Raw genomic sequence first — 23,878 nt, 5'->3', positions numbered from 1 at the left:
CCCTGTCACCTCCATGGCCCGCCCAATGAGGAGGCACAGCATTCCAAGCAGCGCTATTGAAACCCGGAAGTGGACTGTGCATGCGCGGGGTGCCAAGTGCCCCGTTCATATCTACCGGTTGTCCGTAACACAAAAAAGGGCCAGGTCGTTAAGGGGTTTGAAAGGGGTCTCTGATGGATATTTATTTTAAATGAGGGCTCTGCTGGACATTTTATTGTTTTTTGTGAAATAAAATTGGTACCTCAGATAATACTCTAGTATATACGGTAATTTCTATTATATATTACAGGTAAACTGCTCAATATAATCTCCTAGAGTGTCTAGATGTAATGCCCCCCTTCCCTAATGTCAACTACAATGCCCCCCACGTTTCGAGCCACTGAATTGGGGTATAATTTAGTCTGCATTATACAGATATGTTATGGCAGGTTAGCTAAAGTATGCTTGTGTAATTTACATCAAGGGGTGTTATGCAGTGGTGGTATTATTTATTCACTTTATGGAGGTATTATTAAGCCAATGTATGATGGTAGCCACATTATGATGGTATTATATATACAAACCATGTTGACGGTATGTAGTCAAGGAATGGTTGTGTTATCCAGCCAAAGGTTGAAATATTTAGTTATGATATTGTAGTGTATACTGCTGTGTACTTGGTAAAAATGTATTCATACACTGGGCCGCCCACCACCATAGCCATGTGGCTATAGTTAACCATTTGCTGATGCTGCCCACTTGTGTTGGCCTTACCTTCTGACAAAATGGACCCATTTAAGATTTTTTTCCAGGACCACTTTAAGTTACAAGTCCACCCCTGACTCTCCACATACCACACAAAATACCCAAGATCAACGTGGTCTGTATATACTATATGTCTGATCCCCCCTCACCTCAGTAGAGAATACTGATATTATAATTATATACCATTAGTTTGTAGAGATGTGTATATGCTGTGCTCTACCCAGGAGTCCCTTTTCTATGACCCAAATTCATTTTTCCCTTGCAATGTATGCAGTCATACCCGTCCTGGAGTCCTTCTTCAGAATGCAGGATAGACAGGTACTTGTTGAGTTTCTGCCACAGAACTGCCTTTGGAAGGCAGCCATTATGGCCAGGGATACAGTGATATCTGGCCATCTCATGTGCAATCAAGCTGTCAAAAAAACAGCAGAATCCATTCTTAGATGACAAATAATTATGTACAGTTACTAAATCATTTCCATGGATTTATGTGATATAGCCACATATGCATTATTCCATTATCTATACCTTATGTATGGCATGCATGCTATAAAACAGTGCTTAAAGGGAACTAGTCATCAGGAAAGTAATTTTGATTCCAATAGCTTCCAATAGCCTTTGGTATGTTGATTACAAAAATGCCCTAGTTGTGCATCTGAATAATTCCACTGCTTATTCTCTGAAATCAACATGGGTTCTAAAAAAAAAAATCAGAAAAAAGTTGTAGATGCCCCGGGGGAAGGGCTTAACAAGGAACTTTCATTAAGTCGTTTCACCCTTTAAATGTGGCGAATCCAGGGCTACGGAGTCGGTAAGCCAAACTTCCAATCCCAAATACTCATTCCCTCACTGCGACTCCAACTCCACAGCCCTGATTTCCTGGTCACTCTAGCAGTTCTAACATAAGTGAAGGCATTCCTTCCCAAAGCCTTATTCCTCCGATTTGTAGCAGATGAGCTTCACTACTGAGCATGTACATAATAATAATCTGTATTTATATAGCACCATCAAATTCCGTAGCGCTTTACAGCAAAAATTAGTCCTATCCGCTGGCTCAGGACCTCATTAAAGTTGAGCTGTATGACAATGCAGCCCTAAGACCTATACAGGGTATTCACCTTAATACCGTATTTTCCGGACTATAAGGCGCACATAAAAACCTAAGATTTCCTTAGAAATCTAAAGTGCGCCTTATGTATGGAGGAGGGCAGCGGACCCTACTTACATAGGTCCCCACTACAGGAGACCGGAGACAGCAGATCTCCAGCGGGAACTGCAGACCACGCGACACGAACAACAGGCGTCATAGCGCGAACCAACTTCTGCCGCGTGGTCTGCAGTTCCCGCTGGAGATCTGCTGTCTCCGTTCTCCGGTAGCGGGGACCTATGTAAGTAGGGTCCGCTGCCCTCCTCCACCTGAACGGACCCCCTTCCCCATCTCTCTGGGGAGACCGCTCACCTCTTGCCGGGTCTGTGGAGAGTCACTGGTTGCTACCTCTCCGCTCGGTTTTCACACCACGCCCCCGGACCTCCTCCACGGCCCGGGAACCTGCGCCTTATAGTCCGGTGCGCCTTATATATGGAATTATTCCATATATAAGGCCTTTTTTAGTAATGCGCCTTATAGTCTGGTGCACCTTATCACCCAGAAAATATGGTACTTGGCCTAAATCCTTATATCAGGATTAGGCCATGAAAAGGACATTTTACGGTATCTGACTTCGCAGCCCTTCAGCATATAATATGCTAAGTAAAATATTTATTGTCAAGTGGGTGGTCGTGGGCTGGAGCAGATGGCTTAGAAATACTTCCCTAAGAGTAGAAATGGTTGCTTGGGAACAGTAGAGAACACTGGAAAAAATAGAAAAAGTTTATTCCAGAAGCAATATACCTTATGGAGAAAAGCTCTCCAATAGAGTCTAGTGGAAGAGTCCACAGTCAGGAATCTGGCACATAAAACTTCACCATTAGTTGTCATAATTTACTTGTTTACTTTAAAAAATATGCAAATGAGCCTGAGGGGCTCCAGGCTCCATTAACTCCTATAGAGTCTGGAGCCCTCAGGTTCATTTGCATAATTTTAAAAGCATATTTTTTTCTTAAAAACTAGGGCATAAGAAGCTAAAAGAAGAGCAGATGCTGGCAGAGGGGGAACACTGATATACTGATGTGATCTAGTGATATATTTCCTTTAACCCCTTAAGGACGCAGCCTGTTTGCAGGTTAAGGCTCGCAACTTTTTTTGGAAATTTGACCAGTGTCTCTTCCTGTGGTAATAACTTTTCAACGCTTTAAGATATCTCTGTGATTTTGAGATTGTTTTCTCGTGAGACATTGTAGTTTATGTTAGTAGTGTCATTTCGGTGATCCGTTCCTTTTTTGGGGGGTAAAAATTCAAAAATTTAGGAAAAATTTGAAAAAAATGACTATTTTCAAAGTTTCAAATGTTATAATTTTTAGACAAAAAGTGATACCACAAATTTTTTTTGATAGAAACCTTTTGCCATTGGTCTTCTTTTTATATCCATAATTTGTTTTACGTTTCCATTATTTTTATGGATGTGAGAAGGTTTGAAGTTTTAGTAGCAACTTCTCAGATTTTCTTGAAATTTGAAAAATGCGAACTTTTTGGTGATCAATTCAGTTTGGAAGTGCCGTATAAAGGCTTATGTACTATATACCCCCACAAGTAACACCATTTTATGAACCTAACATCTCAACCTATTCAAATCAGCATTTAAGAAGTCTGTTAACCCTTTAATTATTTTTCCGGAAGCATATGAAAATGGAGTGGAAATTTTGAAATTTCAATTTTTGATTTCAATCTTTCCAATTTAGCCCTAAAACGGATACATTCAGAAGGAATTTGAGGTAAATATATATTCCTAATTTCTTGCCCTGCTTCTTCCGAGTACGGCAATACCAGACATGTGGATGTCAGCTGCTGTTTCCCCGCACATCGATGTCCAGAACAGAGTTAGCGATACCGGGAATTTGGAAGGCCAATTTGGCTGCAAATATTTTGTGGTGCCACAGTGTAATTGAAGAGCCCCTGAAGTAAAAGTACAATAGAAAACCCCCCAAAATGTCACCATTTCGGAAACTAGACCCCTCAAAGAATTTATCGGTGGTTGTGGTGAGCATTTTAACCCCCGACACGCTGGTCAAAATTGAATGCAAAGTAAATGGTGCAGAGTAAAAATTGTGTTTTTATCTCAAAAATGTCATTTTAGTGCCTCATATACTGTGCCCAACTCATGCCACTTTAGACAAACACCCCAAAAATCATTCTGCGGGTTGTCCCGAGTACAGCAATACCACACATGTGCCAATAATTTACAGACTGGGCACACAGAAGGGATGAGAACGGAAGGAATGAAATTTTGATTTTCCAGCTCCGTTTTCACATGTTTGGATTTGGAGTGCCATGTCATGTTGGCAGGGCCCGTGAGGTGCCAGTGCAATAGAAACCCCCAATAAATGATACCATTACGGAAACTAGACCCCTCAAAGAATTTATCGGTGGTTGTGGTGAGCATTTTAACCCCCGACACGCTGGTCAAAATTAAATGCAAAGAAAATGGTGCAGAGTAAAAATTGCGTTTTTATCTCAAAAATGTCATTTTAGTGCCTCATATACTGTGCCCAACCCATGCCACTTTAGACAAACACCCCAAAAATCATTCTGCGGGTTGTCCTGAGTACAGCAATACCACACATGTGCCAATAATTTACAGACTGGGCACACAGAAGGGATGAAAACGGAAGGAGTGAAATTTTGATTTTCCAGCTCCGTTTTCACATGTTTGGATTTGGAGTGCCATGTCATGTTGGCAGGGCCCGTGAGGTGCCAGTGCAATAGAAACCCCCAATAAATGATACCATTACGGAAACTAGACCCCTCAAAGAATTTATCGGTGGTTGTGGTGAGCATTTTAACCCCCGACACGCTGGTCAAAATTGAATGCAAAGTAAATGGTGCAGAGTAAAAATTGCGTTTTTATCTCAAAAATGTCATTTTAGTGCCTCATATACTGTGCCCAACCCATGCCACTTCAGACAAACACCCCAAAAATCATTCTGCGGGTTGTCCCGAGTACGGCAATACCACACATGTGCCAATAATTTACAGGCTGGGCACACAGAAGGGATGAGAACGGAAGGAGTGAAATTTTGATTTTCCAGCTCCGTTTTCACACGTTTGGATTTGGAGTGCCATGTCATGTTGGCAGGGCCCGTGAGGTGCCAGTGCAATAGAAACCCCCAATAAATTATACCATTACGGAAACTAGACCCCTCAAAGAATTTATCGGTGGTTGTGGTGAGCATTTTAACCCCCGACACGCTGGTCAAAATTGAATGCAAAGTAAATGGTGCAGAGTAAAAATTGCGTTTTTATCTCAAAAATGTCATTTTAGTGCCTCATATACTGTGCCCAACCCATGCCACTTCAGACAAACACCCCAAAAATCATTCTGCGGGTTGTCCCGAGTACGGCAATACCACACATGTGCCAATAATTTACAGGCTGGGCACACAGAAGGGATGAGAACGGAAGGAGTGAAATTTTGATTTTCCAGCTCCGTTTTCACACGTTTGGATTTGGAGTGCCATGTCATGTTGGCAGGGCCCGTGAGGTGCCAGTGCAATAGAAACCCCCAATAAATGATACCATTACGGAAACTAGACCCCTCAAAGAATTTATCGGTGGTTGTGGTGAGCATTTTAACCCCCGACACGCTGGTCAAAATTGAATGCAAAGTAAATGGTGCAGAGTAAAAATTGTGTTTTTATCTCAAAAAAGTCATTTTTGTGCCTCATATACTGTGCCCAACCCATGCCACTTTAGACAAACACCCCAAAAATCATTCTGGGGGTTGTCCTGAGTACGGCAATACCACACATGTGCCAATAATTTACAGGCTGGGCACACGGCAGGGGTCAGGAAGAAAGAAGCACAATTTAGGTTTTCAAGCTTCGTTTTCACTAGATTGGTAATGGGGGGTACCCCCGAGGTACCAGTACAATAGAAACCCCCAAGTAGTGAACCCATTTTGGAAAGGGCACCCCTCAAAGAATGTATGTAGGCTTGTATGATCATTTTAACCCCCAACACGCTGGTCAAAATTGAATGCAAAGTAAATGGTGCAGAGTAAAAATTGTGTTTTTATCTCAAAAAAGTCATTTTTGTGCCTCATATACTGTGCCCAACCCATGCCACTTTAGACAAACACCCCAAAAATCATTCTGGGGGTTGTCCTGAGTACGGCAATACCACACATGTGCCAATAATTTACAGGCTGGGCACACGGCAGGGGTCAGGAAGAAAGAAGCACAATTTAGGTTTTCAAGCTTCGTTTTCACTAGATTGGTAATGGGGGGTACCCCCGAGGTACCAGTACAATAGAAACTCCCAAGTAGTGAACCCATTTTGGAAAGGGCACCCCTCAAAGAATGTATGTAGGCTTGTATGATCATTTTAACCCCCAACACGCTGGTCAAAATTGAATGCAAAGTAAATGGTGCAGAGTAAAAATTGTGTTTTTATCTCAAAAAAGTCATTTTTGTGCCTCATATACTGTGCCCAACCCATGCCACTTTAGACAAACACCCCAAAAATCATTCTGGGGGTTGTCCTGAGTACGGCAATACCACACATGTGCCAATAATTTACAGGCTGGGCACACGGCAGGGGTCAGGAAGAAAGAAGCACAATTTAGGTTTTCAAGCTTCGTTTTCACTAGATTGGTAATGGGGGGTACCCCCGAGGTACCAGTACAATAGAAAGCCCAAGTAGTGAACCCATTTTGGAAAGGGCACCCCTCAAAGAATGTATGTAGGCTTGTATGAGTATTTTAACCCCTAAGGTGCTGGCTCAAATGTAATACAAAGTGAGTAGTGCAGAGAAACAGTTGTATTGCAATTTATCAAATATGCCATTGAAGTGACAAAAGTATTTTGCCCAACTCATGCCACTGGGGAAAAACACATCAAAAATCATTCTGCGGGTTACCCCGGTTAGGGCAATACCCCATAGGAGGCAATAATCTGTAGGATGGTGACACGGCAGGGCTCAAAAGGGAATAACTTGTTGGAGCACAGACATTGTACTTTTTTTTTTCTTTTTGGCATCATGAAAGATTTGTAGATGCCAATAGGGGCCAGTACAGTAGAAACCCCTAAGAACTGACCCTATTTTGGAAACTACACCCCTCCATGAATTAATCTAGGGGTATAGTTAGCATTTTAACCCCACAGGTGGACCCCTGAAAAAGTGCAAAATGGATAGTGCATAGTAAAAAATATCTATTATGTCATTTTGTGCCCAGCTGCTGCCATGGGAGACAAACACCCTAAAAATCATGATGCATGTTTTCCCGGGTAAAGCATACGGGACAGTAATCTAGAGGCTGGGCACATGGCAGGGCTTAGAAGGGAAGGTGCGGCATGATGTATAAGCTGTGCGTCAGGGTAACAACAGGGTACTCTAAAAATCCAGGGATGTATGATAAATTCGGAAGCAATCTTTCATACATAACCCTGGTTTTTCTGGGCATGTCTCACAGTGATGAATGGTGTCCTTCCGAATGCCATTTTTGGAGCACACCCTGCACCTCTTTTGTGACCTTCCCTTGCTGGCTGTTTGGGGAACTACTCCTGGAAAGTGCTGCCCTGGTACAATACGTGATGTGGCCTCACTTCCAGATGTGCTAGCACTCCCCCCTTCCTGGTCTCCAAAAAGAAAGTACTTTATTACCATCTCTTGAAATTCCAGGAAAGTTCCCCTCTGGCCGGCATATCGATGCAGCACATAAGCATTATACAATGCCATCTGCATGATGTGCACGGCCAGCTTCTTGTACCACACCCTCGACTTCCGCATGGCATTGTACGGCTGAAGCACCTGGTCAGACAAGTCCACCCCTCCCATGTATTTGTTATAATCTAAAATACAGTCTGGCTTGGGGGCTTCTGCACTGGCACCTCGTACTGGGACAGGGGTGGTGGTGTGCTCATGTATTGTGGTTAATACAAGGACCTCTCTCTTGTCCTTGTACTTAACACACAATACAGAGTCGCTGCATAGTGCCCTGCTTTCGTGCCTTTTAAGTTTTTGCCCAAGCAGCGACTTAGGGAGACCTCTCTGATTTCTGCGTACAGTGCCGCATGCCGCAGTATTTCTGGAAGTGAGGCACTTGAACAGGGTGGTGCTGGTGTAGAAATTGTCCAGGTAGAGGTGGTAGCCCTGGTCCAGCAGTGGGTGCACTAAATCCCACACTATCTTCCCTGTAACACCCAGGAAGGGGGGGCATTCTGGGGGCACTATAGAGGAGTCCTTCCCTTCATATACCCTGAACTTGTATGTGTACCCTGATGAACTTTCGCACAGCTTATACATTTTCACACCATATCTTGCCCTCTTATTGGGCAGGTACTGGCGGAATTGAAGTCTCCCTTTGAATTGTACTAGGGACTCGTCTATGCTTACATGTTTGGCGGGAGTATATGCCTGGGCAAACTTGGCACTAAAATGATCTAATATGGGCCTGACCTTAAATAACCGATCATAACTGGGGTCACCTCTGGGTGGGCACTGTGTGTTGTCAGTGTAGTGCAAAAACTTATGGATGGCTTCAAAGCGCATCCTGCTCATTGCCATGCGGAACATGGGGGTGTGGTACAGTATATCTGTGCTCCAGTAGTCCCTGATTGAAGGCTTCTTTACTATCCCCATAAGGAGTATTATGCCCCAATACTTGTACATCTCTGCTGCAGTGACAGGGGTCCACCTGTAGGGTTGTGCATAAAAGGACGTGGGGTTTTGGGCAATATGTTGTGCAGCGTAGAGATTTGTCTGAAATATAATAATATTTAGCAGCTCCTCATCAAAAAAAAACTTAAAAAAGTCTACAGCTCTGAGCCCTGTCGTGTCAAAGTTAATGCCAGGATGGCCCAAAAAGTCAGGGACCTGAGGGGTATAATTATCTGGGGCTACCCATGTGGGGTCAGTGGAAGCCCCAGACGCTTCTCCTGCAGAAGTCCCAGAAACTTCTCCTGCAGAAGTCCCAGAAACTTCTCCTGCAGAAGTCCCAGGCACTTCTCCTGCAGAAGTCCCAGGCACTTCTCCTGCAGAAGTCCCAGGCACTTCTCCTGCAGAAGTCCCAGGCACTTCTCCTGCAGAAGTCCCAGGCACTTCAATTGCAGAAGTCCCTGGAACCCTACGGCGCCTTCTTGGGGGTCCTTCCAGGTCACTGGAAGATGAGCAGGAGGATGATGATAGGTAAAAGGGACCATCATCCCCACTAGCTGACTCGGTGTCAGAGGCAAGCATGTTATATGCCTCCAACACGGTGTACGTCTTCTGAGACATTGCACACAAAAAAAAATAGAGAACAAGAAAAATTAGATAATGTGCATCAAACTACACGGATAAACCGTCTAGCAGGCACACAAAAAAAAAATATAATGCACACCAAACTACACGGACAAGCCGCACAGATGGCACACACAAAAAATAATGTGCACTAAACTACACGGACAAGCCGCACAGATAGCACACAAAAAAAAAAAGATAATGCGCACCAAACTACACGGACAAGCCGCACAGATGGCACACACAAAAAATAATGTGCACTAAACTACACGGACAAGCCGCACAGATAGCACACAAAAAAAAAAGATAATGCACACCAAACCACACGGACCAGCCGCACAGATGGCACACAAAAAATAATGCGCACTAAACTACACGGACAAGCCGCACAGATAGCACACAAAAAAAATAATGCGCACTAAACTACACGGACAAGCCGCACAGATAGCACACAAAAAAAAAGGTAATGCACACCAAACTACACGGACAAGCCGCACAGATGGCACACACAAAAAATAATGCGCACTAAACTACACGGACAAGCCGCACAGATAGCACACAAAAAAAATAATGTGCACTAAACTACACGGACAAGCCGCACAGATAGCACACAAAAAAAAAGGTAATGCACACCAAACTACACGGACAAGCCGCACAGATGGCACACACAAAAAATAATGCGCACTAAACTACACGGACAAGCCGCACAGATAGCACACAAAAAAAATAATGTGCACTAAACTACACGGACAAGCCGCACAGATAGCACACAAAAAAAAAAGATAATGCACACCAAACCACACGGACCAGCCGCACAGATGGCACACAAAAAATAATGCGCACTAAACTACACGGACAAGCCGCACAGATAGCACACAAAAAAAATAATGCGCACTAAACTACACGGACAAGCCGCACAGATAGCACACAAAAAAAAAGGTAATGCACACCAAACTACACGGACAAGCCGCACAGATGGCACACACAAAAAATAATGCGCACTAAACTACACGGACAAGCCGCACAGATAGCACACAAAAAAAATAATGTGCACTAAACTACACGGACAAGCCGCACAGATAGCACACAAAAAAAAAGGTAATGCACACCAAACTACACGGACAAGCCGCACAGATGGCACACACAAAAAATAATGCGCACTAAACTACACGGACAAGCCGCACAGATAGCACACAAAAAAAATTATGCGCACTAAACTACACGGACAAGCCGCACAGATAGCACACAAAAAAAAAAAGATAATGCACACCAAGCCACACGGACCAGCCGCACAGATGGCACACACAAAAAGTAGCTATGTACGGGTACACCTACGGCGTTCTGGAAAAAAATATTACCAGGCACCGAAAAAAAACCTATGTGCACCGCGCAAAAAGGCGCTACAAATGCACCTAGCTTGCCCTAAGACAAACTAACTACCGCTAAGATTGCTAAAGATTCTGTGCAGCGCTATTCACACGGCGCACTGAAAAGTGCGTCCAGTGCAGAACAACGCTAACACAGCGCACTGAAAAGTGCGTTTGGGTTCAGAAGGGACAGACAGGGAAAAACGGAAGACACGTGGGATCACACAAGGCGATCACACAGGGAACACACAGGACACAGGAAAAAACAGATAGGATGGGAATTTGTAGGGAACAATAGGGATCAGATAAGGATCAGAACACTATTTATAGTGTAAAAGTGTATTTTGGTGCACACAGTAACGCTCTCTCCTCTCTCCAGCGATACCAAACCAAAATGGTGCCGCTGGAGGAAGAGGAAAGTGCTAAAAGCACGTTTTTTAGCCTAAAATCGCTGTAATTGGCCAGTCAGGTTTGACTGGCCAATCACGGCGATCGGCGGGCGGGACCAATTTGATTGGTCGGGTGACGGAGACAGGAACTCCTCCTGCCTCTGTCACCCAAATTTCAGCCCGATGTCACCACGTCTCGCGACGTGGTGACAATTCTAAAATAGTATGCGCTCGCGCAGTAGCTGTACTGCGCTGAGCGCCAATAGTGGGAAGCTGCGCAGTACAGCTACGGCGCGGAGCGCTAAGGGGTTAAAGGAATTGTCTAGTAAATAAAAAAAATGCTATATATTAAAACCCGTTAGTATTGGGTTTCTGTTTGTAAATGGAGGCTGGCGATGCCGTCCCAAACAGAGCCGTTCCCTTGCTACTGCCTGAAACTCCTTCTGTAGTAGGCACGCTTTTTTAGAGAAAATAAAACCAGAAGTAATTAGCAGTGCCACATGTGAACGGGAGCACCAGACGCGCAGAGTTTAACACGTTTATTGTTTTAAAAGCCTCTAAAGCAATATACCATTTTTTTTTATTCTCAGACAACCATTTAATATAAAAAAAGGAGAACAAAACAGATACATGTGTATACGCTCGTATAGAGAAACTAAACCTAGTATTTCAGAAATTAGTAGTAGAGGGGATAATAGTAAACTTTGACTGTCTGTACAGAGTAAAAAAGAACCCGATCAGGGCTATTTGGGAAACTTAACCACCCCACCCACCGGTCCTTATGAACTGGTGGTTTAGGGTCCCAAATCATCTTGTTTGAGGTCTCTCTGTGGGCACTATATAAAAAAAATAAACCTGAGGAGCATCAGACCCAACTCAGGTAATACAATGAAGCCATGGCAGTAATCCACAGCTTCTTTGCACAAGATCTGTACCCACTAAACCAAAACCATAAGGAATTTCAACACTATTCACACTACCCAACACAACACTCAGCACAGGTTACTGTATTCTACAAATAAAATCAATTTCATGTACAGTATTTACCATAATCAATAGCAAGCCTGTAAATCTAAGCTTTCCAACCTCATAAAACTGGAGCACCTTATAATAAAGTTCATGTACAAAACATAGGGCAGCTATTGAATTGTTTTCATATCAGTTTCCCTTTCTTTGGGTCAAAGACCTGAGAAAAAGGTAAAGTTCAACAAGTCTTATTTGCAAATCACTAAAAAATAAAGGCAATGACAGATAAATGAAGGTCTAAGAACAAACAATACACTGTATGCCAGTAATAGATTATATAGATGGAATATAAAAATCAATGTTACATCACATTCTACAATGCAGATGTATAATAGGAGATGCTGATATTTTCTGTGGATATCACAAACTATAAAATCGGATTACAATTACTGTAGTAAAGAAAAGATGGCCTATCACATGGAGTACACAAAATATTTGGCTGATAAAAAGAGGACAGCAGTCAATTGAACCTTAGGGGAATGGAGAATAGGGATAAATAAATAAATCGCTAGGTGTTTACTCTAGAACACTAGGATCTCTAGTGATCAAGATAATAGGGGTCATCCAAAGACAGGTTCCCCTAGGCCAGTGATGGCAAACCTTTTAGAGCCCAAACTTCAACCAAAAGCCACTTATTTATTACAAAGTGCCAGCAAAGCAATTTAAGCAGTAATTTATTTCTCCTTGTTCTTTGACAATTTTCAATCGTTCAGCCACCTAAGGACACCAACGCAGTTGAAAGGAGGAGGGCAAATTCGCCTATCATTGTAGGAAGATTCTGTAGGAAGATTCTTTGAGTCCTGTCTGGTGAACTTCATGCTGGGGTGATGGACTGGGTGCCCACAGAGAGGGCTCCGAGTGCCGCCTCTGGCACCAGTGCCATAGGTTCGCCACCACTTCCCTTGGCTTTTTAACTCCAATTTCCAATATGTCCTTATCATGAACATTACTGCTTCCACTCACTTTTAAAAGTACCGTGTATATACACTAGAGTATAAGCGGAGTTTTTCAGCCCAAAAAAAATGGCTGGCTTTTTACTAGGGGCTGCTGTCTATCTACCGGGGGACAGTGGCCTGCCAGGCTATCTACCGGGGGACAGTGGCCTGCCAGGCTATCTACCGGGGGACAGTGGCCTGCCAGGCTATATACCGGGGACAGAGGGATGTGCCATCAGCTTCTGGATCATCAGGACTACAAACGACTAGCAGGACACAGGTATAGCATAGCATGCTCTATGATCAGTACTTATAGTATTATTTGTTTTTGTCTGGATCCAATTTCCCTACGATTGTCGCTGTCAATCACAGCCACAGGTATACACACACACTGGAGATGAAAATTAGAGAACAATGTATGATCCCTATTTTTTTTTTCAAAAACAATGTAATCTCCATTGAGCAAAATTTGAACAGTATTTTACAAAATAAACAAAAGTATATCCACGTTAAAGGGAACCTACCACCACAAATCTACCTATAAAGGTAGATCGGGTGGTAGGTGGATCAATAGGATGTGAGGATAGCCCTAATCCTCACGTCCCCGCACTTTTTTGGTAACTTTTATTAGGCACATATGTAAATTTTCTTATGCGGCTACTGGGGCGTGGAGTAGCCCTACGAGCGATTCACTACGAGCGTGCGCCCGATATCCTGCATGTGTCACTCATTGCTCAGGTCCACCAAAGTTCTTCTTCCCGCTCCATGCAAGTGGTTGGGCTTGCGATACAGGAGATCAGCACAATTTATGACCGCTGCTATTTTGGAATAATGAAGTTATCATTGATGATAACAGTGTCCCAATCTCGACATAATTTGATCACCTAAAACAATTCTGATGGAAAATGCTTTACAATAAACAACTTACCATAATATATGAGGTTGGCAAACATGCTCTGGTCCCAGTGCTAAGCCATGCATGAACTCATAGCAGAGGCCATTTTGAAAAGTACAGTACAACTCTGGGGCACAACCATGAACTCGCAACAACTGGAAACTTGTCACCTCATCTTCACGATCCACAAAAAGTTCAGTCCTTTTGCCATAGATACGAACAAGAACTGCATCTTTCATACATGTATCCACATAGCAGGCAAGAAGCTTGTTTGTGATGCCATCAGTAAACAACTGTAAATATAAAAGAAAATTCATCAGCTTGATAATAGTCATATAACCAGTTCTGTTTTTATCACCCATCACTTAAATGATAATCATGGATCAGATCTGTTGAACTGTACATTGATTGTAATTGACTTTTAAAGGTTTCCATTAGTATCCATTTGCACAAATTCATTAATTGAGAGGGAAATTGTTACAGAATTTTTTTTCAGTGTGAAATAACAGAAAAGTAATGCAATGGTTTCAACCAGACACTAACAGGAACCATTAGAAGACCACTGAATGTTCATCAATGGTCATTATAATGCCAAAGCAGAGCCGACTCTATCACAGTTATTATAGTGTCAGCTGGAAGTTACTCTTTGTATTGTATGTATCCTTCATATTTCTGTATGATGCACGTCACGGGTCAAGCGCGGTGGAGAATTATATCTTAATGCTAAAGTAAACTGCTTATTTCCCCATAAATTGAAGACAATTTTACAACTATGTAACATAGGCAACTTCCCTCTGTTATGCATATATTCTAAATATACACCTAATACTAATAAATATTTAGCATTTCAGTTTCAATATGATAAGATCTACATAGCTAATGCAATGCTGATATCAGCACAGTGGTAAAAGGTGCAGCCACTGTATACTGTTCACATGCCTGACATTGTGCACATCACATCATCACTTGGTTTATCTTCTGTGGTAGGTGGACACTTGCACTCCCCACAATATTATCATCTGATTGGATGTCTAAGTCCCACCCTTCACTTACAGTCAAAGCTGGGATGCTCTGAACAGGTCAGCCACGGCTCAGTTGCCTTTGGACTTTATAGTATGATTTGAGAAAGTGTTTACAGGAATTCTGGAGAAATGCCAATGGGTTTTTCTATTCTAAATAAACCTTTGTACTCGTTTCAGTATAACAGTCACTTCTGCGTCAGCAGAGGGCTGAAAGGTCTATTCAGTAATCTATCGTATGTGTACAACATAGACCTACTTTCTGTTACTGCCCACACTTACAAGTTACTGTCTGAAGTAACAGCAAGTACTTCAACAACTCATTAAATGTATTGATAGTCCTCCAGGTTTAAAGGGGGAAGGAGGGTCTGTTGGATCTCCTCCAGCTTTATAGCACTGATGTCAATGTCATTTTTGTAAAATCTTTTTTATGTTATTTAAAATTAGCTATACAAGGCACGTTTCAAACGTATACTCTTCTTCAGTTGATTGTCAATCATGAAAAATAGACAGATATGCACCCACAATCTCTACTCTCTCTTTATGCCTTAAGAGGGCTGTCTGTATTGTAACGTAAAAAAGTATTCTGTTTTTTCAGTAGTGGTGATCCAATGGTGGTGGTGAGGGGGTCACCAAAGCTATCTGCACACAGAAAAATTTACACAGGGGTTATTCTGCAATTATTATTGATGGCCTGTCTCTGAAAGCAGTTCCATTTGTATCCCTGTAGTGGCCCGGCTGCTGTCACCAAAGCCACTTCTACAACTAAAAGTGAATGGACGCATTTGATATAGTTACAGTATATGTTCAATATAGATAGACAGAGCCAACTGCTTGTGGCTCTTTGCCCAGCGGCTCCACAAATAACTGATCAGTGTGGAGGTTGAGTGCCTCTTCTGCCTGTTCCCTCTCCACCCCTCATCGTCTACATAGCAGCCATGGAGTCAGATAGAGGCCAAAGGGTTGGCTTAGATAGAAAAATGTCACATGATTTCTTGTTCAATAGTTAAACTATTGCTTGTTCATGTCATAGTGGAACTAATTAATGAAACTAAAAATAAAATGTTAAAGAAACAAATAACACAAATAAAATATCACAAATTCCCCCTTTCCATATAAATAAACCACATGCTGAATATACAAGTACAAATAAAATACAAATATCATTAACAAAATCATTATGGTGAACCCAAAAGGATAGAAAAAAGCCTAAAACAATTACCTTAAAAGGTAGCTAAAAGAGGCATGGTTTTCCTTATCCCATCCTGGATGCAAATGTATTTGCATATTTTTGGAGGATGCCTTGAGACGTTCAATTCGTCTTGAAAACTCTGTGCTGGGGTGACGGTCTGGGTACCCACAGAGAGGGCTTGTGCCATAGGTTCACAACTACAGCATTAGGGTAAGTGGAACCTAAAGAAGTAACTCAAGGACCTCTCAAGAGCAATCTCCTTTAAGTTTGCTATGCAGCAATATATTGCTTGGTAGAACTCATTTTGGAAGGTTTGTGTTTGCAGCTGTATCACTATCTCCTGCTCATAGGAATTGATTAAAGTCTGATTAAGGTTGGGGGTAGCCCCTTGGCGCAAAATCTGGTGTGGGCCCCCATTAAATGTAGTCCAGACAGGGTATAGCAATTGTCAGTAATAACTATATACAGCCCCCAGCATTATTAATATACAGCCTTCCCCCAGAATTAACTACATACAGCCTTCCCCCAGAATTAACTACATACAGCCTTCCCCCAGAATTAACTACATACAGCCTTTCCCCAGAATTAACTACATACAGTTCCCAGTAATCACTAAATACAGCCTCCCCAGTAATAAAAATGTACAGCCCCCCAGCTTAAACTATATACATGCCTCCCCAGCATAAACTATACACAGTTCCCCCCAGCATTAACTTTGCTTACCTTCTGCCGCTCCCCAACTTCCTCCTCTGGTGCAGGCATCGCAGTGTGTGGCGTCACTGCGCCGCCTTCGCAAGGACGCTCCAGAACTTCCTCTGTGCTGCGCTACTAAATCAATGGCAAAGCAGGGAACGTTGTTCTCTTGCTCTGCCATAAACCCAAATCTGCCGGCCGGATTATGGGCAGTTCTGCACACATCTAGTGGGCGAAATGGGCGTCCATGCAACCACCCGAATCGCCCACACTGTAAAAAACTGGTGGGGGCCCCCTTAGGAGCAAAGTGGGCAGAAGGGCACCCCCCTTAAAATCCAGCCCTGGCTTTGTGTACATTGTGCAAATATATAGACAGCAATGCCACTAATAGCAAATATATTTTTTTTAATCTGTCAGGTATATCCAGGAGACAAGAATAGAAGAACTCGTAAGGAGACCAATGACAGAATGAGGCGGTAAGGCACAGGAGGATTCAGACCAATGCACAGACACCAATGGAGGAGAATGATGGACATTCAACCCTTTTTTGGACATCAATAGGGGGTACAGGTGTATTGAGGTGCAAAATGGAAATCAGGATGACTATAGTGGTCAGCACAGCCGCCGACCTTACCTCCTGTCCACCTCTGTGTGACCAACACATATCTACAGAATGTGAGTGTGAGTGTGCCTCCCCTTTGTGAGTGGGGAAGTGGCTGTGAAAGAACAGATTACCTATTAAGATTTAATCAGACACTCCTCATTTGCAATTTTTTTATCTGACTTTAAAAGGAGCCTAAGTGTTTATATTTGATCATTTCTTTGTTAGATAATTTCTAATTTACCAATCCCATTGGTTTACACTGGCACTACGGAGCTCATATCTACGAAGTGGCTCTGGCCTTTTAGTGGATAGAATGCAAATTATGCCAGTTCTCACCTGTAGACCAGGTCTGAACTGGGGTAGTTTCTTGATATAGTCTGTATTGGTTTTTCAGCTGAGACTATAGTAAAAGTTGCAGGCTGGGTATTCACATACCTGCCCACCCTCACACACCCAAAGTGGTGTGTGGGTCAGAGAAACCCAAAAATGGTGGGGAGGGGGGAGATTCATGTTTTTCTATGCCCGAAAACTGGTGAAGAAGGCATAATGAATCTCCCCTATTGTCTATTGTCCATTGTTCATTGTTCACTCCAGCTCAGATGAGGCCTTGATTGTTACATACTATGATTAATACCCTTGATAAAATTCCACTGACATAGTTTATCATAAAACCTGGCTTTTTCATTGACTTGGATTTCCTGTAAATATACATTGCTTGGATAAAGAAATAAACTAGAAGGATGTGCCTCTAATATTGTTAAGTTTTTTTTGTTTTGTTTTTTTTAAAGAAAAAAGCAAAACCTTATTAATTTTCTTAAGCAAACATAAATTACATTTATAGGAAAGCTATACACAGTAATACTTAAAGGGACTTATACACAAGTCCTCATATTTTCACTAATAAGCCCAATAACAAAAAAGCTAAAAAAAATGCATAGTTTCTATCCCCAGAAAATTAACTTTGCAAGCCTACCTGGCAAGCTACCTGAAGGAGCAGTGAGTTGCGAGGGTGTAACACACACCCTAAGTACAAGTTGGCAGGGGAGTGATTTGAAGAGACACAAAGCTGTCAGTCAAAATAAGGAGGCGTGGTTCATTGCCAGCCTGAGAGGAGAAGAGTCACAACCAGCAGACATGATTCAGAAAAGCTTATTTGCATATCAGAGAAATAGCTATAATTAAGGTACAGTGTGCCCCATTGGCAGCTGATTAAAAGGTAACATGGGGAGGACTTGTAACCCTGTATCAGCAGGTTTTCTTTAAATGCAGAAGTACAACTAAAAATATAATGCTGAAAAGATTCTCAGCGTGTTCTGAGTAGTCTCCTGCACTCTATTGACTTCGAGGCTACTCGACTTGCTCGCAGGACAGAAGGTATGTGGCAAGTCAGGGGGACTTTATTGTCCCACCATTCTGCAGTTCACCAGTCTGGATACTCCGTGATCAGAATTTTTTTTTCTTCCTATTCTGCGCATTTGGGTTAAATGTCCATGTAACGGGTATGACCTGAAATTTGACTTCAGCAAAATGGACTCTGTACTTGTTTTCAGACGGTTTTTCAGTAAAGTAGATTAAATACCTAGAAGTATTTTTTTTCACACACTTCTCCAATGTAAAACAACACAGTGCAGTTTATCTGGAGGTCATTGATGGAAATTAATGCACAGAGCGACCTGTACAAACAACAGATTGTTATAAATAGTAAAATGCATGCGAGACCAAGGCCTTTTATTACCTTACCACCATGTACAGATAAGAAGAACCTTTTGCAAAATGTGGCAGTGGCAGCAGTACAATCCTATTAAAAGTACAAGTTATTAACATTTCTTGGGGGCACTATGGCAGTTTTACAAAAATCTCAAAAATCCAGATAGCCAGTGTGCCCAGACATCTGCTGTCAACGCTAAGTACTTAATGTTTTTTGAGTTTTTATAGAAAATAATTAATTCCACAGTTTCTAATTTCTTCTTTAGGGGATGTTTATAAATGATTTTATATAGAAAATAAACAAATAATCAGGCGGTGGTCATATAAATGCAACCCCATCTTACATGGAAATATGTAAATTGAAACCTCCTGACTTTTGCCTCTTCAGCCAGAAATTCCAGTCCATAAAATGACCGCTTATGGAGGGTCATGTGATCTCCATCTGTCCATGAGCAATTGCCCTACCAAGACCTTATGATAGTATTCATTAAGGTACTGGTGATTGTTCATGGACAGAAAGATCACATGACCCTCCATCTGCAGCCATTTTATGGAAAATAATGTCTGGCTGATGTGGTAAAGGAGAGGAGGCTTCACTTTACATCAAGAAAGAGGTGCAGAACTTTTCATAGATTACCTAATATCCTGACCCCACAAGCACACACACACATTACAAAAAACATGAGGTAAAGTGGCCAACCCCTTTATGAACCCAGAGGTAAACTCCTTAGTTATGTTATTTTAGATAGTCCATGATAGAAGGATACAATAATAGATACGGTACATACTGTATGTACCTGCACCCCAAAAGATAAAGCTCCCAGACAAGAGCCCCTTAATGTATTTCTTTATAGTGATGGGATATTACTAGGATATACCCTCATTTTTTATATTTGCGCAAGTGAACGTTGTGTGATATTCATCAAATCTAAAAATGACAGGACCACATAATTAGTATAGCATTTAAAGGGGTTGGCCACTCTTTAACATAAATTGCCTATGTGCCTTTACTGCCTTAATAATAATTCCTGAATGCTCACAAATTCATTCATCATCCCCGATGCTTCTTTTTTTGCTGTGTGCAGACTCTCTGTGCACTCTGCATAGACATGTAAACAAAGATACAGTGATAAATGAAAGGGTCCTGCAGCGGGTGATGATGACTCATCCTGCTGCTCCCCCTCCTACCACCCTGTGTCTGTCAGTGAGATGTACGGAGAGAAAAAAAAAAACACACACACACACTGGAGGCTACCATGACAGATAGAGAGAAAAGTGCAAAGTGCAGCATGTGGATAACAGGGAAAGGTTGGGGCCCATACAGGAGGCAAAGACACAGGTACATATAGGTACATATGCAGAGACCTGTCTAATGGAACAGATTTATTGAAAAGTGGCGAACCCCTTTAAGGGAACCTGTCAACACATTTTAACAAATACAGCTAGTGATAGGTTCCTATAAAGCCCTATTAACGAACACCATTCTATTAGTTAAAAATGGTTTCCCTCACGTCCCCATAAATCACTTTTATCTTATATTACCTGGCATCAGAGGGCTGCGCTCTGCTCAGCCGGCACCTCCTATCTACTCCTCTCCATGTCCCATGTCTCTTCTTAGCAAGTCATGTGACCAGGGTGATATCATCTAAGGTCCTTTACCCAGTAACATTTGCAACATCAACTCCATGTATGTATGATCATATGAAATCACAGATGCCTCCATGGACTTCTACTCCTCCCCATCCTACATGGAGGCATGTAGTGATTCCATGTGATCAGATACATACAAGGGTAGACGTTGCAAATGTAACAGGACCTTAGATTGCATTACCTTAGTCACATGACATGAAGTGTCCAATGAAGTAACAGAGTCTCTCGATGTTCCACACAGCAACATGTCAATCAGGAACAGGGCAGTGAAAGTTAACTCAGGTGAGTTACATATAAGTTTCTTTTACTAGCTACAGTCTTGGGGTTCTGTTCCAAACAAATAAGTTTACAAACTGATTTTTAATTTTGCAGCCATGAAAAGGTTCCATTTAGGGATAAGGCCAATGCAACAAATCATAGTTTTTATAAATATTCATTTTGGTGGGTAAATGTAAATGCAAGGTTTGTCTCTTCTAAATTCTCCCTGCATATTAGCACTTCCAGCCCCCCAAATGTCATATTCTCTTTATTCAGAGGTCTTGAACAAATTTGCTAATCTCTGCTCCTGAACCCGAGGACTGTAGCTAGTAAAAGACTAACATTACTAATCTAACAGGGGGATTCAATCCAGACTTCAATGAAGGATGTAGAGAGCACAAGCAGTGGAATCTCTGTCAGCGCCACTCTCATGGACATGGCACCGCTACCACCTGAGGCAAGTTGGCACTTGCCTCAGTACATATGAACCCTGGCCAAAATTCGCTCATATGATGTATAAACCCCTGGCATTGATACTCCTTTTCTAGTTTTAGAAGTGACAAAACAATGGGACATTATCCTATGTTGCTGTGTTTCTTGTAGCCTACCGGCAACAACAAGTTGCAGAACAGCATCTGTAGATTATTTAATAGCTTCTGCGCACAAGAACATCTGTCACAGTTTAAAGACCAGAAATAAGTATTAACTTACATATTCCAATGAGGAAATTTAATTAGTCAGCCGTCAGACTGCCTCAAACGCTTAATAATTCATCTTAAGAGACTGCTGGAAATGCCAATGCCTCATCAACATGCAGCAGTAGAGATACTGCACTCAAAAGATACACTCTTGAAGGTGTAAGGATGTATTTCCAGAAGAAAATACAATCATAGTTTTTACATGTTGTTTCTGTATTTTTGATAGATGCATAACACATGTAGAGCCATATCTTCACTAGGATTAGTGGAAATACTTCACTTTGGTTCAGTTTAAAAATATTTCCTGCCCAGACAATTCTGGCTTTAGTGGATTGGTTGATCTCAATGGTAGTAGTTCATAGCAGAGTGAGAGAAAGGCAAGATGGCAACTAGCTCATAATCATGTACAGAATAATTAAAAACTATATAAAATAGAGACTTCTCTAATATAACATATCACTTCAAAAACAGTATGGTATGAAGGCAAAGCTTATACAGCATACTACACATTGCTGGACAACATTAAAATATGTCAGTTGTATACAAGCCTAAAAAGACTCATGGATCATAGACAATCATACATGACCTCGCATTATACAAGAGATAATCCAGAGGAGGTAAAATGTAACTATCCTGAACTGCTGACATTCCATTCTGTATGCTGTTAGTAAACTAGAAACACAGCACTATCAATGATTCAGTCATAGACTGAACTATGACTGATGCACCAGACCCCCCAGAACAGACTCTGCGGAGGTTGACCCCCCACCCCCCAAGAACAGACTATGGCCGAAGAGGGTAAAGGACCCAGGACCCCGGGGTTGCCTGCAGGGGGTGCAAACGCATAGCCTAATAACACACAAGTATTGCGGATTATTATCATGAACAAGAAATCAGATGATTGCCTGTTTATGTCCCATGGAGGAAGTAATAAAAAAGTAAAAAAATATATATAATGTATAATATAAATATAATGTTTAAAAGGGTCAAAATCATAATACAACCCCCACACATAGTATCACTGCGTCCTTAACAATCTGTAAAAATAAATCATTATTGAACCTGCATGATGAATGCTGTTAAAAACCTGCCAAAAATTATAATTTTTTTACCCATTTCATCCTACAAAAAAATGAAATAAAAAGTGATCAAAAAACAAATCTACTCCAAAATGATACTGATGCAAAGTACAACATGTCCTGCAAACAACAAACCATTAACCAACTTCATAGACAAAAAAATTAGAAGTGTTATGCTACTTGGAAGACAGCGATGCAGAAATGATAGATTTTTCCCCCATACTAGGTTTTATTTTGAAAAATGTAGAAAAACGTAAGAAAAAAAATTATCTAATTTTGGTATCAACATCATTGTCCTGACCAATAGAATAAAAATAAGATGTTTGTTTATTTTTTGGTGTTCACCATAAAACCGAAGTAAAAAAATCAATTACATTATTGAGGCTTTTCTACTCCTCCACCCCCAAACAAAGTTAATATGTTTTCAACAATACGGCATAGCAGCCCCAAAATGGTATCACTGGAAATTATCTCATCCCGCAAAAAAAGAAAAACAGAAATTTTATAGCCCACAAAAGGGCGCCAATGAGGAAGCAAAAAAAACCACCAAATTCTATAGGACAAACCTGGCAGCTGCATAGAGCTCCCTTCTTTCTGCGCCTCTGTGTCTCCATACTCAGGAGAAATTTTAGGGCTACATGAATGTATTACAAACAAAAATAGACCATTCTAAATTTAATCTCCATTTTGTTTTAATTACTATGCAGCGCTCAAAGAGTTAAAAATCTTCCTAAAAGCAGTTTTAGTTTTCAACAAAGGGGAGAGAGTCATGGTGGGATTCTAACAATTTATATTCCAAACTCATTTAAAACAAAAATGATCTCAAAAATGTCAATTTACAAATTTTGGGAAAAAAATTATAAACTCTGTTCTATTTGTAAGCTGTGTAACGTCATATAAGATAATAAAGGACTTTTAAAAAACAATGAAAACATAAATGTTGAGATATGGCAAATGTTAGTAAGTAACTAATTTGGTTGGTACAATTACAAATTTCTAGAAAAATTTTGTAAATTTTATTTGTTTTCATAAATAAGCGCAAAACATATCAACCAAAATTTACTACTAATATGAAATACAATGTGTCACGAACTCTCTCAAAATCATTTTTTTTAAGTTAAATTGTTCAAAAGTTATAACCATGTAAAGCAGCACTTGCCAGATTACAAAAAACTGGCATGTCTTGAGTATTATGACAATATGGTCCTTGCACCAATAAATGTTGTTTACCCCTGGGCTAAATGCTTA

The 23,878-nt window shown here is 41.3% G+C and overlaps 1 protein-coding gene across 1 annotated transcript in view; it reads right to left on the bottom strand.

The window, feature by feature from the left end:
• Positions 1–23,878, bottom strand: part of ETNK2 (ethanolamine kinase 2) — a 47,828-nt gene that overhangs the window by 20,721 nt on the left and 3,229 nt on the right. The window contains exons 2-3 of the mRNA XM_072137574.1: positions 13,764–14,023; positions 1,025–1,156 (exon numbers count right to left, since the gene is read on the bottom strand). Coding sequence (XP_071993675.1) covers positions 1,025–1,156; positions 13,764–14,023 — 392 coding nt within the window. The remainder of the gene's footprint in view (positions 1–1,024; positions 1,157–13,763; positions 14,024–23,878) is intronic.

Source organism: Engystomops pustulosus, chromosome 2 (assembly GCF_040894005.1).
Source record: "Engystomops pustulosus chromosome 2, aEngPut4.maternal, whole genome shotgun sequence".
NCBI lineage: Eukaryota > Metazoa > Chordata > Amphibia > Anura > Leptodactylidae > Engystomops > Engystomops pustulosus.
The sequence above is the reverse complement of the archived record's forward strand: the minus strand, read 5'-3'. Positions and strand labels throughout refer to the sequence as shown.